This window comes from Salmo salar, chromosome ssa01, assembly GCF_905237065.1.
Source record: "Salmo salar chromosome ssa01, Ssal_v3.1, whole genome shotgun sequence".
Classification (NCBI taxonomy): Eukaryota; Metazoa; Chordata; class Actinopteri; order Salmoniformes; family Salmonidae; genus Salmo; species Salmo salar.
Genome location: NC_059442.1, coordinates 2,371,921 through 2,393,031, shown reverse-complemented (window position 1 = coordinate 2,393,031; position 21,111 = coordinate 2,371,921). Strand labels below are relative to the sequence as shown.

Genomic DNA, 21,111 nt, shown 5'->3' with positions numbered 1-21,111 from the left:
CTAAATTCTTAAAAACTTGTATTAACTATAAACAGTGGAAATTAGCATGCATTAGCATAACACTTCAAAGATGTATTGCCAAAAATATGAACACAGTTTCAAAACTATAAATACTATAAAACAAGCTAGCAAGCACACCACATTTCTACTTTAATAGTTATTATTATTCTATTTATTCCGCTCTAAACCTTAAACAATTTAAGCTATTAAAATGAAACCAACTTCCAAATGTCCACGCTGTCCCAGCGTTTATACCTTTTGAACTATAACAATATTTAAATGAACTCCGAATGCATTTCAATATTTAAATGAACTCCGAATGCATTTCAATATTTAAATGAACTCCGAATGCATTTCAATATTTAAAAGGGCAACAAATCTACAGTTCTCCACTTCTCACCATTTAAGCTATCAACTCCAAACCAACATTGAGATATTCTCATCAATAGCAAGTGTTCATGTCCACCTGAACCTGACATCCACTGGGAGGATTGCAAAATGACAAATTACTGCATTTAAATATGAAACTGAAATGCGTCACAATGCAACTTGACATTTCCTCAACACATAATTAGTGTTGAGCACAGTAAATACCCATGATGCTGGCAGAAGAGAAGAACAACAATATATACATTTAGGAAAAATGAATTACTAGATATATGGGGGCAAATGAATGTGCTAAACAATTTATAAGGGGAATTAAATAATTAGTGTGTTTGATGAGAGCTACTGAGCTTCATTACAGCATGTCAAATTACCTTTTGATGCTGTGTATGCTTTTTGAAATATAGCCGTTAGAAATGTGCATAAATGAACAGGGGTTTGAATGAGAACCATGGGAATACAGCGGTAGCTATTCAAAATGGTCCTGCTCCTTGGCCAACTTTAAAACGTTCAGGCTAGCCTAACTTCAAATTCTTTGAAATCTTTATCAACTATAACAATATGAATTTGCATAAATTAGCATGAATAACTCATCAACAATAAGTCTTGAACCGTTCAAGCTAGACACATCAAACCAACTTTTACATGTTAAGGCTATTCTATCAATCAATCAATCAATCAATCAATCAATCAGTCAATCAATCACTCAATCTCACCACAGCTACTTTTACATGTTAAGGCTATTCTATCAATCAATCAATCAATCAATCAATCAGTCAATCAATCAATCTCACCACAGCTACTTTTACATGTTAAGGCTATACTATCCTATCTAACAATCAATCAATCTCACCACAACTACTGACCACAACTAGTGACCACAACTACTGACCACAACTACTGACCACACAACTACTGACCACAACTACTGACCACAACTACTGACCACAACTACTGACCACACAACTACTGACCACAACTACTGACCACACAACTACTGACCACAACTACTGACCACAACTACTGACCACAAAACTACTGACCACAACTACTGACCACAACTACTGACCACACAGCTACTGACCACAACTACTGACCACAACTACTGACCACAACTACTGACCACAACTACTGACCACACAACTACTGACCACAACTACTGACCACAACTACTGAACCACAACTACTGACCACACAACTACTGACCACAACTACTGACCACAACCTCTGACCACAACTACTGACCACACAACTACTGACCACAACTACTGACCACAACTACTGACCACAACTACAGACCACAACTACTGACCCCACAACTACTGACCACACAACTACTGACCACAACTACTGACCCCACAACTACTGACCACAACTACTGACCACACAACTACTGACCACAACTACTGACCACACAACTACTGGCCACAACTACTGACCACAACTATCATCATATCTTATAATTTCCAATCAATCAATCTTTCAATCGAACTACTTTTTCAACTATAACCACCATTACTACTACAATCACTACTATAACCAGTCACTACCACTACTATAACCAGTCACTACCACTACTATAACCAGTCACTACCACTACTATAACCAGTCACTACCACTACTATAACTATAACCAGTCACTACCACTACTATAACCAGTCACTACCACTACTATAACCAGTCACTACCACTACTATAACCAGTCACTACCACTACTATAACCAGTCACTACCACTACTATAACCAGACACTACCACTACTATAACCAGTCACTACCACTACTATAACCAGTCACTACCACTACTATAACCAGACACTACCATTACTATAACCAGTCACTACCATTACTATAACCAGACACTACCACTACTATAACCAGTCACTACCACTACTATAACCAGTCACTACCACTACTATAACCAGTCACTACCATTACTATAACCAGTCACTACCACTACTATAACCAGTCACTACCACTACTATAACCAGTCACTACCACTACTATAACTATAACCAGTCACTACCACTACTATAACCAGTCACTACCACTACTATAACCAGTCACTACCACTACTATAACCAGTCACTACCACTACTATAACCAGTCACTACCACTACTATAACCAGTCACTACCACTACTATAACCAGTCACTACCACTACTATAAGCAGTCACTACCATTACTATAACCAGTCACTACCACTACTATAACCAGTCACTACCACTACTATAACCAGTCACTACCACTACTATAACCAGTCACTACCACTACTATAACCAGTCACGACCACTACTATAACCAGTCACTACCACTACTATAACCAGTCACTACCACTACTATAACCAGTCACTACCACTACTATAACCAGACACTACCACTACTATAACCAGTCACTACCACTACTATAACCAGTCACTACCACTACTATAACCAGTCACTACCACTACTATAACCAGTCACTATCACTACAATAACCAGACACTACCACTACTATAACCAGTCACTACCACTACTATAACCAGTCACTACCACTACTATAACCAGTCACTACCACTACTATAAGCAGTCACTACCATTACTATAACCAGTCACTACCACTACTATAACCAGTCACTACCACTACTATAACCAGTCACTACCACTACTATAACCAGTCACTATCACTACAATAACCAGACACTACCACTACTATAACCAGTCACTACCACTACTATAACCAGTCACTACCACTACTACTGTAGAAACTACCACTACTATAACCAGTCACTACCATTACTATAACCAGTCACTACCACAACTATAACTATAACCAGTCACTACCACTACTATAACCAGTCACTACCACAACTATAACTATAACCAGTCACTACCATTACTATAACCAGTCACTACCACTACTATAACCAGTCACTACCACTACTATAACCAGACACTACCACTACTATAACCAGTCACTACCACTACTATAACCAGTCACTACCACTACTATAACCAGTCACTACCACTACTATAACCAGTCACTACCACTACTATAACTATAACCAGTCACTACCACTACTATAACCAGTCACTACCACTACTATAACCAGTCACTACCACTACTATAACCAGTCACTACCACTACTATAACCAGTCACCACCACTACTATAACCAGTCACCACCACTACTATAACCAGTCACCACCACCACCACTATAACCAGTCACCACCACTACTATAACCAGACACTACCACTACTATAACCAGTCACCACCACCACCACTATAACCAGTCACCACCACTACTATAACCAGTCACTAGCATTACTATAACCAGTCACTACCACTACTATAACCAGTCACTACCACTACTATAACTATAACCAGTCACTACCACTACTATAACCAGTCACTACCATTACTATAACCAGTCACTACCACTGCTATAACTATAACCAGTCACTACCACTACTATAACCAGTCACTACCACTACTATAACCAGTCACTACCACTACTACTATAACCAGTCACCACCACCACCACTATAACCAGTCACTACCACTACTATAACCAGTCACTACCACTACTATAACCAGTCACTACCACTACTACAACCAGTCACTACCACTAGTATAACCAGTCACTACCACTACTATAACCAGTCACTACCACTACTATAACCAGTCACTACCAATACTATAACCAGTCACTACCACTACTATAACCAGTCACTACCATTACTATAACCAGTCACTACCACTACTATAACCAGTCACTACCACTACTATAACCAGTCACTACCACTACTATAACCAGTCACTACCACTAGTATAACCAGTCACTACCACTACTATAACCAGTCACTACCATTACTATAACCAGTCACTACCACTACTATAACCAGTCACTACCACTACTATAACCAGTCACTACCACTACTATAACCAGTCACTACCATTACTATAACCAGTCACTACCACTACTATAACCAGTCACTACCACTACTATAACCAGTCACTACCACTACTATAACCAGTCCCTACCACTACTATAACCAGTCACTACCATTACTATAACCAGTCACTACCACTACTATAACCAGTCACTACCACTACTATAACCAGTCACTACCACTACTATAACCAGTCACTACCACTAGTATAACCAGTCACTACCACTACTATAACCAGTCACTACCATTACTATAACCAGTCACTACCACTACTATAACCAGTCACTACCACTACTATAACCAGTCACTACCACTACTATAACCAGTCACTACCACTAGTATAACCAGTCACTACCACTACTATAACCAGTCACTACCATTACTATAACCAGTCACTACCACTACTATAACCAGTCACTACCACTACTATAACCAGTCACTACCACTACTATAACCAGTCACTACCACTAGTATAACCAGTCACTACCACTACTATAACCAGTCACTACCACTACTATAACCAGACTCTACCACTACTATAACCAGTCACTACCATTACTATAACCAGTCACTACCACTACTATAACCAGTCACTACCACTACTATAACCAGTCACTACCATTACTATAACCAGTCACTACTATAACCAGACACTACCACTACTATAACTATAACCAGTCACTACCACTACTATAACCAGTCACTACCACTACTATAACCAGTCACTACCACTACTATAACTATAACCAGTCACTACCACTACTATAACCAGTCACTACCATTACTATAACCAGACACTACCATTACTATAACCAGTCACTACCACTACTATAACCAGTCACTACCATTACTATAACCAGTCACTACCATTACTATAACCAGTCACTACCACTACTATAACCAGTCACTACCATTACTATAACCAGTCACTACCACTACTATAACCAGTCACTACCACTACTATAACTATAACCAGTCACTACCACTACTATAACCAGTCACTACCATTACTATAACCAGTCACTACCACTACTATAACTATAACCAGTCACTACCACTACTATAACTATAACCAGTCACTACCACTACTAATGTAGTCACTACCATTACTACTGTAGACACTACCATTACTATAACTATAACCAGTCACTACCATTTCTACTGTAGTCACTACCACTACTATAACTATAACCAGTCCCTACCACTGCTGAAACTTAATTCACAACCCTAAATACTTTAAAACAAGCTAACAATAACACCACATTTTCTTCAGGAAATGTACTTTTCTTGTTATTTTTTTATATTTCCCCTGTCTCCAGTGTTCTGCATAGCTCCATTCCAAACGGGACCAGACAGCAATGTATGTTGCTTCTCTTTCAATCGGATCAACCCCCCTTCAGATTCTCCTGACATCAAATCAGAATCCCTGCTAGCGGAAACCACCGTGCAGCCGGGCCAGGTAGAGGCAGCTAGACAGTTACATAAATCAGACATGTTTTTGGGAGGTGGCGGGGGAGGAGGAGGGTGTGTGTGTGTGTGTGTGGGGGGGGGCAACGGAGGTGAAGGGGGGTAATTGGGGTAATGGAAGAAGGGAGGGGGGAGTTGGCTTCCTGTGACTGTTGACAGGCTCAAACGAGGCTTGAGCAAACAGGCTCTTCAGGTGAGGTAGAATCTTCAGGTGAGGCAGACCCTTCAGGTGTAAAACCAACAGTCATACACTATAGCATGCGGACTGCAAACGCCAGAGTAAGTAACAGACAGACAGTCAGACAGACAGACAGACAGATAAACAGACAATCATGAATTACAGTAATACTGTATAAATGTCATTATATATTTTCTGTGCTTGCATAATTAATTTGCTGAACAATATGTAGCTCTCTCCGTGTATTACTTTACACCAGTAAATTATTGTTTTCAATTAGCATATATACATGTTCCTCTCAGTGGTTTCCTTTGATACAATTGGTTGTATGAGGCTAGCGGATTCAGCTAATTTTAATTTGTATTTATTTTTTTCACCTTTATTTAACCAGGTAGGCCAGTTGAGAACAAGTTCTCATTTACAACTGCGACCTGGTCAAGATAAAGCAAAACAGTGAGACAAAAACAACACAGAGTTACACATAAACAAATGTACAGTCAATAACACAATAGAAAAATCTATGCTCAGTGAGTGCAAATGTAGAAGAGTAGGGAGGTAAGGCAATAAATAGGCCATAGAGGTGAAATAATTACAATTTAGCATTAACACTGGAGTGATAGATGTGCAGAAGATGATGTGCTAGTAGAGATACTAGGGTGCAAAAGAGCAAAAGGATAAGTAACAATATGGGGATGAGGTAGTTGGGTGGGCTATTTACAGATTGGCTATGTACAGGTACAGTGATCGGTAAGCTGCTCTGACAGCTGATACTTAAAGTTAGAGAGGGAGATATAAGACTCCAGCTTCAGTGATTTTTGCAATTCGTTCCAGTCATTGGCAGCAGAGAACTGGAAGGAAAGGCGGACAATGAGGAATTGGCTTTGGGGGTGACAAGTGAGATAGACCTGCTGGAGCGCGTGCTACGGGTGGGTGTTGCTGTGGTGACCAGTGAGCTGACATAAGGCGGGGCTTTACCTAGCATAGACTTATAGATGACTTGGAGCCAGTGGGCTAGGCGACACATTTTTAGTGAGGGCCAGCCAACGAGAGCATACAGGTCACAGTGGTGGGTAGTATATGGGGCTTTGGTGACAAAACGGATGGCACTGTGATAGACTACATCCAATTTGCTGAGTAGAGTGTTGGAGGCTATTTTGTGAATGACATCATCGAAGTCAAGGATCGGTAGGATGGTCAGTTTTACGAGGGTATGTTTGGCAGCATGAGTGAAGGATGCTTTGTTGCGAAATAGGAAGCTGATTCTAGATTTAATTTTGGATTGGAGACGCTTAATGTGAGTCTGAGGAGAATTTACAGTCTAACCAGACACCTAGGTATTTGTAGTTGTCCACATATTCTAAGTCAGAACCGTCCAGAGTAGTGATGCTAGTCGGGTGGGAGGGCAGCATTCAGTTGAAGAGCATGCACTTAGTTTTACTTGCGTTTAAAAGCAGTTGGAGGCCTCGGAATGAGTGTTGTATGGCATTGAAGCTCGTTGGAGGTTTGTTAGCACTGTGTCCAAAGAAGGGCCAGATGTATACAGAATGGTGTCGTCTGTGTAGAGGTGGATCAGAGAATCCCCAGCAGCAAGAGCAACATCATTGGTGTATATATACAGAGAAAAGAGTCGGCCTGAGAATAGAACCCTGTGGAACCCCCATAGACACTGCTGGAGGTCTGGACAACAGGCCCTCCGATTTGACACACTGAACTCTATTTGAGAAGTAGTTGGTGAACCAGGCGAGGCAGTCATTTGAGAAGTCAAGGCTATTGAGTCTGCTGATCGGTGGTGACAATGTTTCCTATCCTCAGTGCAATGGGCAGCTGGGAGGAGGTGCTCTTGTTCTCCATGGACTCTACAGTGTCCCAAAACTTTTTGGAATTAGTGCTACAGGATGCAAATTTCTGTTTGAAAAAGCTAGCCTTAGCTTTCCTAACTGACTGAGTATATTGGTTCCTGACTTCCCTGAAAAGTTGCATATCGCGGGGGCTATTCGATGCTAATGCAGATCGCCACAGGATGTTTTTGTGCTGCTCAAGGGCAGTCAAGTTGGGGTGAATCAATTGCTATATCTATTCTAAGTTACTTATTTATAGTTATTTAAGATGGAGAGGAAAGCACTTTTAAAGAGCAACCAGGCATCCTCTACTGACAGGATGAGGTCAATATCCTTCCAGGATACCCGGCCAGGTCGATTAGAAAGGCCTGCTCGCTGAAGTATTTTAGGGAGTGTTTGACAGTGATGAGGGGTGGTCGTTTGACCGCAGACCCATTACGGATGCAGGCAATGAGGCAGTGATCACTGAGATCCTGGTTGAAGACTGCAGAGGTGTATTTAGAGGGCAAATTGGTCAGGATGATATCTAAGAGGGTGCCCATGTTTACGGTTTTAGGGTTGTACCTGGTAGGCTCCTTGATAATTTGTGTGAGATTGAGGGCATCAAGCTTAGGTTGTAGGACAGCCGGGGTGTTTTAAGCATGTCCCAGTTTAGGTCACCTAACAGTACAAACTCTAAAGATAGATGGGGGGCAATCAATTCACATATGGTGTCCAGGGAACAGCTGGGGGCTGAGGGGGTCTTTAACAAGATGCAACTGTGAGAGATTTGTTTCTGGAAAGGTGGATTTTTAAAAGTAGAAGCTTGAATTGTTTGGGCACAGACCTGGATAGTATGACAGAACTCTGCAGGCTATCGCTGGAGTAGATTGCAACTCCGTCCCTTTTGGCAGTTCTATCTTGTCTGAAAATTTTATAGTTAGGGATGGAAATGTCAGGATTTTTGGTGGCCTCCCTAAGCCAGGATTCAGACACGGCTAGGACATCCGGGTTGGCGGAGTGTCCTAAAGCTGTGAACAAAACAAACTTAGGGAGGAGGCTTCTAATATTAACATGCATGAAACCAAGGATTTTACGGTTACTGTAGTCAACACAAGACAACATCCTCAAGACAACATCCTCAGAGTCTTTTAGATGGGATTTGGTGCTGAATAATTTTTTTGTGGTATTTAGTTAGTATGCTTGTCACGCCCTGACCTGAGAGAGACGGTTTACTTCTCTATTTTGTCAGGGTGTGGGGGGGGGGGCATTCTATGTTTAGTATTTCTTTGTTTTGGGCCGAGTATGGTTCCTAATCAGAGGCAGCTGTCTATCGTTGTCTCTGATTAGGAATCACACTTAGGCAGCCTTTTCCCACCTGTGTGTAACGGTCGTTGTAGGTAGTGGACCAAAATGCAGCGGGTTGAGTGCTCATCTTAACTTTATTGAACACGTAACAAAACAAGAAAACGATCGAACGAACAGGATTACAGGCTAAACACAGCTATGCAATCACAACTTCCCACAAAACCCAAACAAAACAAACCCCTCTATATAGGACCTTCAATCAGAGGCAACGAGGAACAGCTGCCTCCAATTGAAGGCCAAATCAATAAACTAAACATAGAACTAAAAAGACTAGACTAGAACATAGAAATATACTAACATAGAACATAGCCCAAAAACCCCGGAAAACGCTAACCAAACACCCCTCTACATAAACACACACCCCGAACCACATAAAACAAATACCCCCCTGCCACGTCCTGACCAAACTACAATAACAAATAACCCCTTTACTGGTTAGAACGTGACACTGTGTTTGTGGGTAGTTGTTTTCTGTTTAGTTTTCTGTACCTTACAGAACTGTTGGCTTGTTTTGTTATTTTGTTCAAGTGTTTCATAGTGGAATAAAATCATGAGCACTTACCACGCTGCATCTTGGTCCCCTCTCTACGACAGTCGTTACAGAACTACCCACCACAACTGGATCAAGCAGCGTGCCCGGGAGGAGATGGATTCCTGGTCTCTGGAGGAGTTGCGAGAGAGGATAGACTGGACTTGGGGGCAAGTATTGGAGAGATACAGAAGCTTGCCGGGGAAGCAGGAGACGCAGCCCCCAATTTTTTTTTTGGGGGGGGGGGGCACACGGGTAGATTGGCGGAGTCAGGGTTGAGACCTGAGCCAACTCCCCGTGCTTATCGTGGTGAGCATGTACCTGCTCCTCGCACTCTCCCTCCAGTGCGCCTCGACAGCCCAGTACGTCCTGTGCCTGCATACGTACCAGGCTGTCAGTACGTCTCCTCAGTCCGGTGAGACCCGTTCTGGCTCCACGCACGAAGCCTCCAGGGATGATCCATGGCACAAAGCCTCCAGTGATGATCCATGGCCCGGAGTCTCCAGTGATGATCCATGGCACGAAGCCTCCAGGGATGATCCATGGCGCGAAGCCTCCAGTGATGATCCATGGCCCGGAGCCTCCAGTGATGATCCATGGTGCGGAACCTGTAGTGATGATCCATGGCGCGGAGCCTGCAGCGACGGTCCCCAGTCCGGAACCTCCAGCGACGCTCCCCAGTCCGGAGCCTCCAGCGACGCTCCCCAGTCGGGAGCCTCCAGCCCGGAACCTCCTGAGACGGCCTGCAGCCCGGAACCTCCTGAGACGGCCTGCAGCCCGGAGTTTTTGGTGGGCGGTCTGCAGTCCGGAGTCTTCGGTGATGATCCACGGTCTGGTTCCTCCAGCGACACAGAAGTGGGGGATCAGCGGGCGGAGTGGAGGCTATGCCCTGAACCAGAGCCGCCACCAAGAATAGATGCCCACCCGGACCCTCCCCTACAGGTTCAGGTTTGCGGCCGGGAGTCCGCACCTTTGGAGGGGGTACTGTCACGCCCTGCCCTGACAGACGGTTTATTTCTCTATTTTGTTAGGTCTGGGTGTGGGGTGGGCATTCTATGTTTTGTATTTCTTTGTTTTGGGCTGAGTTTGGTTCCTAATCAGAGGCAGCTGTCTACTGTTGTCTCTGATGTCTCTGATCCACTATATCCCCATCGATGTGAATGGGGATGTGTTCAGCCCCCTTTTTCCTGTAGTCCACGATCAGCTCCGTTGTCAGCGTGGCAGATGTGTTGTTGCCAACCCTTAGCAGCTGGGGGTGGCCCGACAGGAAATTCAAGATCCAGTTGCAGGGGGAGGTGTTTGTGGTAGTCTGTAGTAATTAGTTAATGTGGTATATTTGTATATGCCCATAACATGTAGTATGTGGTATTGTTCTAATATCAAATGAGAACAGAAAGGCCCACTTTAGCCAACACTGTATGTGTTCACTGTATGTGTTCACTGTATGTGTTCACTGTATATAATCACTGTATATGTTCACTGTATGTGTTCACTGTATGTGTTCACTGTATGTGTTCACTGTATATGTTCACTGTATGTGTTCACTGTATGTGTTCACTGTATATAATCACTGTATATGTTCACTGTATGTGTTCACTGTATGTGTTCACTGTATGTGTTCACTGTATATGTTCACTGTATGTGTTCACTGTATGTGTTCACTGTATATAATCACTGTATATAATCACTGTATATGTTCACTGTATATGTTCACTGTATATGTTCACTGTATGTGTTCAATGTATATAATCACTGTATATGTTCACTGTATATGTTCACTGTATGTGTTCACTGTATGTGTTCACTGTATGTGTTCACTGTATATGTTCACTGTATGTGTTCACTGTATGTGTTCACTGTATGTGTTCACTGTATATGTTCACTGTATGTGTTCAATGTATGTGTTCACTGTATGTGTTCACTGTATATAATCACTGTATATGTTCACTGTATATGTTCACTGTATGTGTTCACTGTATGTGTTCACTGTATATAATCACTGTATATGTTCACTGTATGTGTTCACTGTATGTGTTCACTGTATGTGTTCACTGTATATGTTCACTGTATGTGTTCACTGTATGTGTTCACTGTATATAATCCCTGTATATAATCACTGTATATGTTCACTGTATATGTTCACTGTATATGTTCACTGTATGTGTTCAATGTATATAATCACTGTATATGTTCACTGTATATGTTCACTGTATATGTTCACTGTATGTGTTCACTGTATGTGTTCACTCTATATGTTCACTGTATGTGTTCACTGTATGTGTTCACTGTATGTGTTCACTGTATATGTTCACTGTATGTGTTCACTGTATGTGTTCACTGTATGTGTTCACTGTATGTGTTCAATGTATGTGTTCACTGTATATGTTCACTGTATGTGTTCACTGTATGTGTTCACTGTATATAATCACTGTATGTGTTCACTGTATGTGTTCACTGTATGTGTTCACTGTATATGTTCACTGTATGTGTTCACTGTATGTGTTCACTGTATATAATCCCTGTATATAATCACTGTATATGTTCACTGTATATGTTCACTGTATATGTTCACTGTATGTGTTCAATGTATATAATCACTGTATATGTTCACTGTATATGTTCACTGTATATGTTCACTGTATGTGTTCACTGTATGTGTTCACTCTATATGTTCACTGTATGTGTTCACTGTATGTGTTCACTGTATGTGTTCACTGTATATGTTCACTGTATGTGTTCACTGTATGTGTTCACTGTATGTGTTCACTGTATGTGTTCAATGTATGTGTTCACTGTATGTGTTCACTGTATATAATCACTGTATATGTTCACTGTATATGTTCACTGTATGTGTTCACTGTATGTGTTCACTGTATATGTTCACTGTATGTGTTAAATGTATGTGTTCACTGTATATGTTCACTGTATGTGTTCAATGTATGTGTTCACTGTATATGTTCACTGTATGTGTTCAATGTATGTGTTCACTGTATGTGTTCACTGTGTATAATCACTGTATATGTTCACTGTATATGTTCACTGTATGTGTTCACTGTATGTGTTCACTGTATATGTTCACTGTATATGTTCACTGTATGTGTTCACTGTATATGTTCACTGTATGTGTTCAATGTATATGTTCACTGTATATGTTCACTGTATGTGTTCAATGTATGTGTTCACTGTATGTGTTCACTGTATATAATCACTGTATATGTTCACTGTATATGTTCACTGTATGTGTTCACTGTATATAATCACTGTATATGTTCACTGTATATGTTCAATGTATATGTTCACTGTATAACTCACTATGCTGTGAACATATACAGTGAACATATACAGTGAACATATAGAGTTAGCCAGAAAATGCACAGCAGCACGTAAACAAGTCTGCAAGTTGTGCCTGGAAATCTCTCTCGGAGGACCTGAGCCCTAGGACCATGCCTCAGGACTACCTGGCATGATGACTCCTTGCTGTCCCCAGTCCACCTGGCCGTGCTGCTGCTCCAGTTTCAACTGTTCTGCCTGTGGCTATGGAACCCTGACCTGTTCACTGGACGTGCTACCTGTCCCAGACCTGCTGTTTTCAACTCTCTAGAGACAGCAGGAGCGGTAGAGATACTCTCAATGATCGGCTATGAAAAGCCAACTGACATTTACTCCTGAGGTGCTGACTTGTTGCACCCTCGACAACCTCTGTGATTATTATTATTTAACCCTGCTGGTCATTTATGAACATTTGAACATCTTGGCCATGTTCTGTTATAATCTCCACCCGGCACAGCCAGAAGAGGACTGGCCACCCCTCATAGCCTGGTTCCTCTCTAGGTTTCTTCCTAGGTTCTGGCCTTTCTAGGGAGTTTTTCCTAGCCACCGTGCTTCTACACCTGCATTGCATGCTGGTTGGGGTTTTAGGCTGGGTTTCTGTACAGAACTTTGAGATATCAGCTGATGTAAGAAAGGCTTTATAAATAAATGTGACATATAGAGTGAGCATATACATTTACAGTGAACATATAAAGAGAACATTAACAGTGAACATATACATTGAACATATACAGTGAACACATACAGTGAACATAGACAGTGAACACATACAGTGAACATAGACAGTGAACATATACAGTGAACATAGACAGTGAATATATACAGTGAACACATACAGAGAACATATATAGTGAACATATAGATTGTTGATGTACATTTACATTGCTCATATATAGTGAGTATATACAGTGAAAATATAAAGTGATAAAGCATGTACATATTAAGTGAATATTTACAGTGAACATATGCAGTGATCACACACAATGATCATATACAGTGAGCATATCCAGTGCATTCGGAAAGTTTTCATACACAGTTGACTTTTTCCACATTTTGTTAAGTTACAGCCTTATTCTAAAATGGATAAACATGTTTTTTTCCTCACCAATCTACACATAATACTCCATAAGGACATCACAATACCCCATAATTACAAATCAAAAACTCATTTTAGAAATTGTTGTTATTTTATTAAAAATGAAAAATGGAAGTATCACATTTACATAAGTATTCAGACCCTAAAGTCAGTACTTTGTTGAAGCACCTTTGGCAGCGATTACAGCCTCGAGTCTTCTTGGGTATGACGCTACAAGCTTGGCACACCTGTATTTGGGGAGTTTCTCCCATTCTTCTCTGCAGATCCTCTGACATGCACTGTAAACTGAGGGACCTTATATAAACAGGTGTGTGCCTTTCCAAATCATGTCCAATCAATTGAATTTACCACAGGTGGACTCCAATCAAGTTGTAGAAACATCTCAAGGATGATCAATGGAAACAAGATGCATCTGAGCTCAATTTCAAGTCTAATAACAAAATGTCTGAATACTCATGTAAATAAGGTATTTTTTTAGTAATTTATACATTTGCAAAAATGTATAAAAACCTTATGGGGTATTGTGTGTAGATTGATGAGGAATAAATAGAATACATAAAAAAGGCTGTAACGTAACAAAAAGTGGAAAAAGGAAATAAGACCGATCCTGCTTCTGTTGTATATGTTCTCTGTATATGTTCACTGTATATGTTCACTGTATGTGTTCACTGTATGTGTTCACTGTATATGTTCACTGTATGTGTTCACTGTATGTGTTCACTGTATGTGTTCACTGTATGTGGTCACTGTATATGTTCACTGTATGTGTTAACTGTATATGTTCACTGTATATGTTCACTGTATGTGTTCACTGTATATGTTCACTGTATGTGTTCACTGTATATGTTCACTGTATGTGTTCACTGTATGTATTCACTGTATATGTTCACTGTATGTGTTCACTGTATGTGTTCACTGTATATGTTCACTGTATATGTTCACTGTATGTGTTAACTGTATATGTTCACTGTATATGTTCACTGTATATGTTCACTGTATATGTTCACTGTATGTGTTCACTGTATATGTTCACTGTATATGTTCACTGTATGTGTTCACTGTATATGTATATCCTGCCAGTTAGCGCCTTTGTTTTCATCCAGAAGAATGACCTGGCGAAGATGTGTGTCTTCTCTACTAAGATATAGATAGATAGATAGATAGATAGATAGATAGATAGATAGATAGATAGATAGATAGATAGATAGATAGATAGATAGATAGATAGATAGATAGATAGATAGATAGATAGATAGATAGATAGATAGATAGATAGATAGATAGATAGATGATAGATAGATAGATAGATAGATAGATAGATAGATAGATAGATAGATAGATAGATAGATAGATAGATAGATAGATAGATAGATAGATAGATAGATAGATAGATAGATAGATAGATAGATAGATAGATAGATAGATAGATAGATAGATAGATAGACCAGATAGATAGATAGATAGATAGATAGATGATAGATAGATAGATAGATAGATAGATAGATAGATAGATAGATAGATAGATAGATAGATAGATAGATAGATAGATAGATAGATAGATAGATAGATAGATAGATAGATAGATAGATAGATAGATAGATAGATAGATAGATAGAGAGATAGATGTCTCTCTCTCTGCATTCTTCTCTGTCTGGTAGAGCTTTTATCATTCAGAAGGATCTTCAGGGAAGCAACACACACACACACACACACACACACACACACACACACACACACACACACACACACACACACACACACACACACACACACACACACACACACACACACACACACACACACACACACACAGCAGTATATCAGTGCCCGACTCTGTAAGAGTAAAACCACAGAGGAAAACAGTAGATATTATTATAAAATGCAACACAATGGATGAGTTGTTTTCTCAGAGGGAGGTGATCCTATTACAGTGCCGTATTTATCTCATATATCTGTTAGCAGTCTAAAGCATCTCCTCCATCTAGCAGTGTTGTTCCACAGCCTGAGGTGAACAGGTGGGTCCTACGGGAGTCCTACGGGCCCTGTGGTGCACTGTAAAAGGAATAGGGTTCCATTTGGACCTCAGTTTCACGCTTGAACTACCTGCATCAACACACAACAGTAGACAGACGTACCAGGAAGGGCGGGTGGCTGGATAGCAGACACGTTTTTTAATTAGTTAGTAGTAGTCTCTTTGTCTTCCATGATTCTTTTCAGTCATTTGCATAGTTCCATGTGTTGTAGAACAGGGTGATGAAGTTCCATACCACCCAGAAGTGTTTCCGTCGGGCAGGAGAGGAGGATGAGGATGAGGATGATGATGATGCCGTGGATCTGTTTGGCTGGCAGAGAGCAGTCTGAATGTTTCAATACAAAGTGTTTGTTTTTGGATGAGTCTCAAATGGGCACCCTAGTCCCATAGAGCTCTGGTCAAAAGCAGTGCACTATAAGGAATTGTCAGACCATTTGGGACTCACTCAACCCATAGTATGAGTTACCAGGCGGGTAAAGGCACTTGGCTGCCATGTCTTCCTCCTCCTCTAACAGTGACAGTTATTGACAAGCCCATCCTGTCTGTCTGTCTAGCCATAGTAACATCCAGACCGCCACAGGCACTGGAATCAGACCGTTCCAACGTAAACACGGCAAAGGAGACGCATCCAAAATGGGCGGCTTCACCCTGACAACAGTTACTATGTTCAACAAATTAGCCTGAGAGAGCTCCGGGCGTTTTCTTACTGGCTGGAATGAAAGATAGATTCTGGTGTGATTGACAGGTTGAATTCTTCATATTCAACAGTTTGTTGTGATAGCAAGAGATTATGAAGCGCTTGTGAATGGGGTGTTGTGGGGTGGTGTCTCGTTTTAACTCTGAAGATATGGGTTCTGTTACAAATGGTACTCTATTCCCAGTAGGGCCTGGTCAAAAGTAGTACCCTACATAGGGAACAGGGGGGTGCCAGCTTAACTCTGAAGACGTCGCCTTACTCTTCACCACGTCCACGTAATCGAACTGTTTCTCAATGGGAGAAGGTTTGTGGCGTGCATTCAAGGTGGCATAGGTGTGTTGTTTTAGTGTCAGGATCAAAGGCCAGCCATTGGTCCAGGTGTCTCAGGTGTTTTCTGATGTCCCCCAGTGAATCATAGAGGACAGATACTATTAACAACTAATTGGTGTAATTCTCCTGTCTTATCTGGTGTCCTGTGTGAATTTAAATAGGCTTCCTCTAATTCTCTCCCTCTCCTACTCTCTCGCTGAATGCTCAGCAATAAAAAGCCAACTGACATTTACTCCTGAGTTGCTGACCTGTCGCACCCTCGACAACCACTGGGATTATTATTATTTGACCCTGCTGGTCATCTATGAACATTTGAACATCTTGAAGAACGATCTGGCCTTAATGGCCATGTACTCTTATAATCTCCACCCGGCACAGCCAGTAGAGGACTGGCCACCCCTCAGAGCCTGGTTCCTCTCTAGGTTTCTTCCTAGGTTTTGGCCTTTCTAGGGAGTTTTTCTTAGCCACCGTGCTTCTACCCCTGCATTGCTTGCTGTTTGGGGGGTTTTAGGCTGGGTTTCTGTACAGCACTTTGTGACATCAGCTGATGTAGAAAGGTCTTTATAAATACATTTGATTGATTGATTGATTGTGCAAAGAGGGGTACCCTTCTCAACCCGTCTCACCCCTCACCTCTCATATCCCCTCTCACCGGCTCTCATCCCTCACACCCTTAACACCCCCTCACCTCCTCTCTGAGCTGTGATCAGGTCCATCAGGACCCTCTCCAACTAGGCTAGTCACCTCACTGTTATGTACCTTCAGGGAGTTTTACCGGATCATAAAAAACAACTGTGTGTGTGTGTGTGTGTGTGTGTGTGTGTGTGTGTGTGTGTGTGTGTGTGTGTGTGTGTGTGTGTGTGTGTGTGTGTGTGTGTGTGTCAGCTTGTGGTCCCAAAGGCCAGTGAATACTGTGTTAATCCACATACCCGAGAGAGGTTAATGACCAATTATCTTTTTAAAATGATGAACTTGGATTAGCCAACACAACGTGCCATTGGAACACAGGAGTGATGGTTGCTGATAATGGGCCTCTGTACGCCTATGTAGATATACCATAAAAAATCAGCAGTTTCCAGCTACGATAGTCATTTACAACATTAACAATGTCTACACTGTATTTCTGATCAATTTGATGTTATTTTATTGGACAATTTTTTTTGCTTTTTTTTCAAAAACAAGGACATTTCTAAGTGACCCCAAACTACTGAACAGTAGTATATTTACTTACCATAATAAATACATGGAAAGACAATTACATTTGTAGAAGCTAAAATGTGCAATATTAAAGCTGATCTAACCCCCTCCCAGCCCAAAATAATAATAATAATAATAATACTAAATATATATATATATTTATATATTTGTAAGGGGTGTTTAACTGGCGGCAGAAAAGTCAGACGCAGGAGAGAAATAACTGTGTTTCCAACGACGCAGTTTATTAACAAAACCCACCGGAAACCCGCCCAAACAAGGAGAGGGACCAACTTTGGCGGAAGTCGTGACAGTACCCCCCCCCCGCGGCTCCAGCAGCGCGTCGACACCGGCCTCGGGGACGACCCAGAGGATGAGGCACAGGGCGATCCGAATGAAGACGATGTAACTCCTGCAACATAGATGGGTCCAACACATCCTCGACCGGAACCCAGCACTTCTCCTCCGAGCCGTACCCCTCCCACTCCACGAGATACTGAAGGCCCCTTGCCTGGTGCCTCGAATCCAGTATGGAGCGAACGGAGTACGCCGGGGCCCCCCCGATGTCCAGAGTGGGCGGAGGAACCTCCCGCACCTCAGACTCCTGGACCAGGCCAGCCACCACCGGCCTGAGGAGAGACACATGGAACGAGGGGTTAATACGGTAATCGGGTGGAAGCTGTAACCTATGACAAACCTCGTTCACTCTCCTCAGGACTTTAAATGGCCCCACAAACCACAGACCCAGCTTCCGGCAGGGCAGGTGGAGGGGCAGATTTCGGGTCGAGAGCCAGACCCAGTCTCACTGCGGTGGCAATCTGCATTCCTCTTTTGGCGCGTCACGGCCTGCTGAAGGTGGACACGGACGGCTTCCCATGTCTCCTCTGCGCGCCTGAACCAGTCGTCCACCGCAGGAACCTCGGTCTGACCCTGATGCCAAGGCGCCAGAACCGGCTGGTACCCCAGTACGCACTGGAAGGGACAGAGGTTAGTGGAGGAGTGGCGAAGTGAGTTCTGTGCCATCTTGGCCCAGGGCACAAACTCCTCCCACTCCCCCAGCCTGTCCTGGCAATAGGACCGCAGAAACCTGCCCACATCCTGGTTAACTCTCTCCACCTGCCCATTACTCTCTGGGTGAAACCCTGAAGTAAGGCTGATCGTGACCCCCAGACGTTCCATGAACGCCTTCCAGACCCTAGATGTGAACTGGGGTCCCCAATCAGACACTATATCCTCAGTGCCGGAAGACGTGTGTAAACAAGGCCTCTGCAGTTTGTAGGGCCGTAGGGAGACCGGGCAGAGGGAGGAGACGACAGGACTTAGAGAAACGATCCACAACGACCAGGATCGCGGTTTTACCCTGTGAGAGTGGAAGATCAGTCAGAAAATCCACTGACAGGTGGTCCAAGGCCGCTGCGGAATGAGTAAGGTGTGTAGCTTACCTCTGGGCAGGTGCCTAGGAGTCTTACACTGGGCACACACCGAGCAGGAGGAAACATAAACCATTTTACATTTACATTTTTACATTTTAGTCATTTAGCAGACGCTCTTATCCAGAGCGACTTACAAATTGGTGCATTCACCTATAATATCCAGTGGAACAACCACTTTACAATAGTGCATCTAAATCTTTTAAGGGGGGGGTTAGAAGGATTACTTTATCCTATCCCAGGTATTCCTTGAAGAGGTGGGGTTTCAGGTGTCTCCGGAAGGTGGTGATTGACTCCGCTGTCCTGGCGTCGTGAGGGAGCTTGTTCCACCATTGGGGTGCCAGAGCAGCGAACAGTTTTGACTGGGCTGAGCGGGAACTGTGCTTCCTCAGAGGTAGGGAGGCGAGCAGGCCAGAGGTGGATGAACGGAGTGCCCTTGTTTGGGTGTAGGGCCTGATCAGAGCCTGAAGGTACGGAGGTGCCGTTCCCCTCACAGCTCCGTAGGCAAGCACCATGGTCTTGTAGCGGATGCGAGCTTCGACTGGAAGCCAGTGGAGAGAGCGGAGGAGCGGGGTGACGTGAGAGAACTTGGGAAGGTTGAACACCAGACGGGCTGCGGCGTTCTGGATGAGTTGTAGGGGTTTAATGGCACAGGCAGGGAGCCCAGCCAACAGCGAGTTGCAGTAATCCAGACGGGAGATGACAAGTGCCTGGATTAGGACCTGCGCCGCTTCCTGTGTGAGGCTAAACCCTCACGTCCTTAGCCAAGGTAGGCCACTGGTACCTCCCGCTCAATCAGCGCACTGTCCGACCGATCCCAGGATGACCAGAGGTGGGTGACGTGTGGGCCCAATAGATCAACCGGTCACGAACAGCAGACGGGTCGTACAGACGCCCAGCGGGACACTGGATGGGAGCGGGCTCTGCACGTAACGCCTGCTCAATGTCCGCGTCCAGCTCCCACACTACCGGCGCCACCAGGCAGGAGGGAGTGGGATCCATGGGCCGCTCCTCTGTATCATACAGCCAGGACAATGCGTCTGCCTTCACATTCTGGGAGCCTGGTCTGTAAGAAAGGGTAAACACAAACGGGTGAAAAACATGGCCCACCTTGCCTGACGAGGGTTTAGTCTCCTCGCTGCCCGGAAGTACTCCAGATTGCGGTGGTCAGTCCAGATAAGAAAAGACTGTCAAGCCCCCTCAAGCCAAAGTCTCCACGCCTTCAAGGCCTTGATGACAGCCAACAGCTCCTGGTCCCCCACGTCATAGTTTCACTCCGCCGGGCTGAGCTTCTTCGAGAAGAAGGCACAGGGGCGGAGCTTCGGTG

The 21,111-nt window shown here is 43.1% G+C and overlaps 1 protein-coding gene across 1 annotated transcript in view; it reads left to right on the top strand.

Moving 5' to 3' along the window:
- LOC123726692 (basic salivary proline-rich protein 2-like) overlaps window positions 1-16,462 on the top strand; it is a 35,084-nt gene extending 18,622 nt beyond the window's left edge. Inside the window, exon 3 of the mRNA XM_045694287.1 lies at window positions 16,346-16,462. Coding sequence (XP_045550243.1) covers window positions 16,346-16,462 — 117 coding nt within the window. The remainder of the gene's footprint in view (window positions 1-16,345) is intronic.
- The last annotated feature ends 4,649 nt before the right edge of the window (window positions 16,463-21,111 follow it).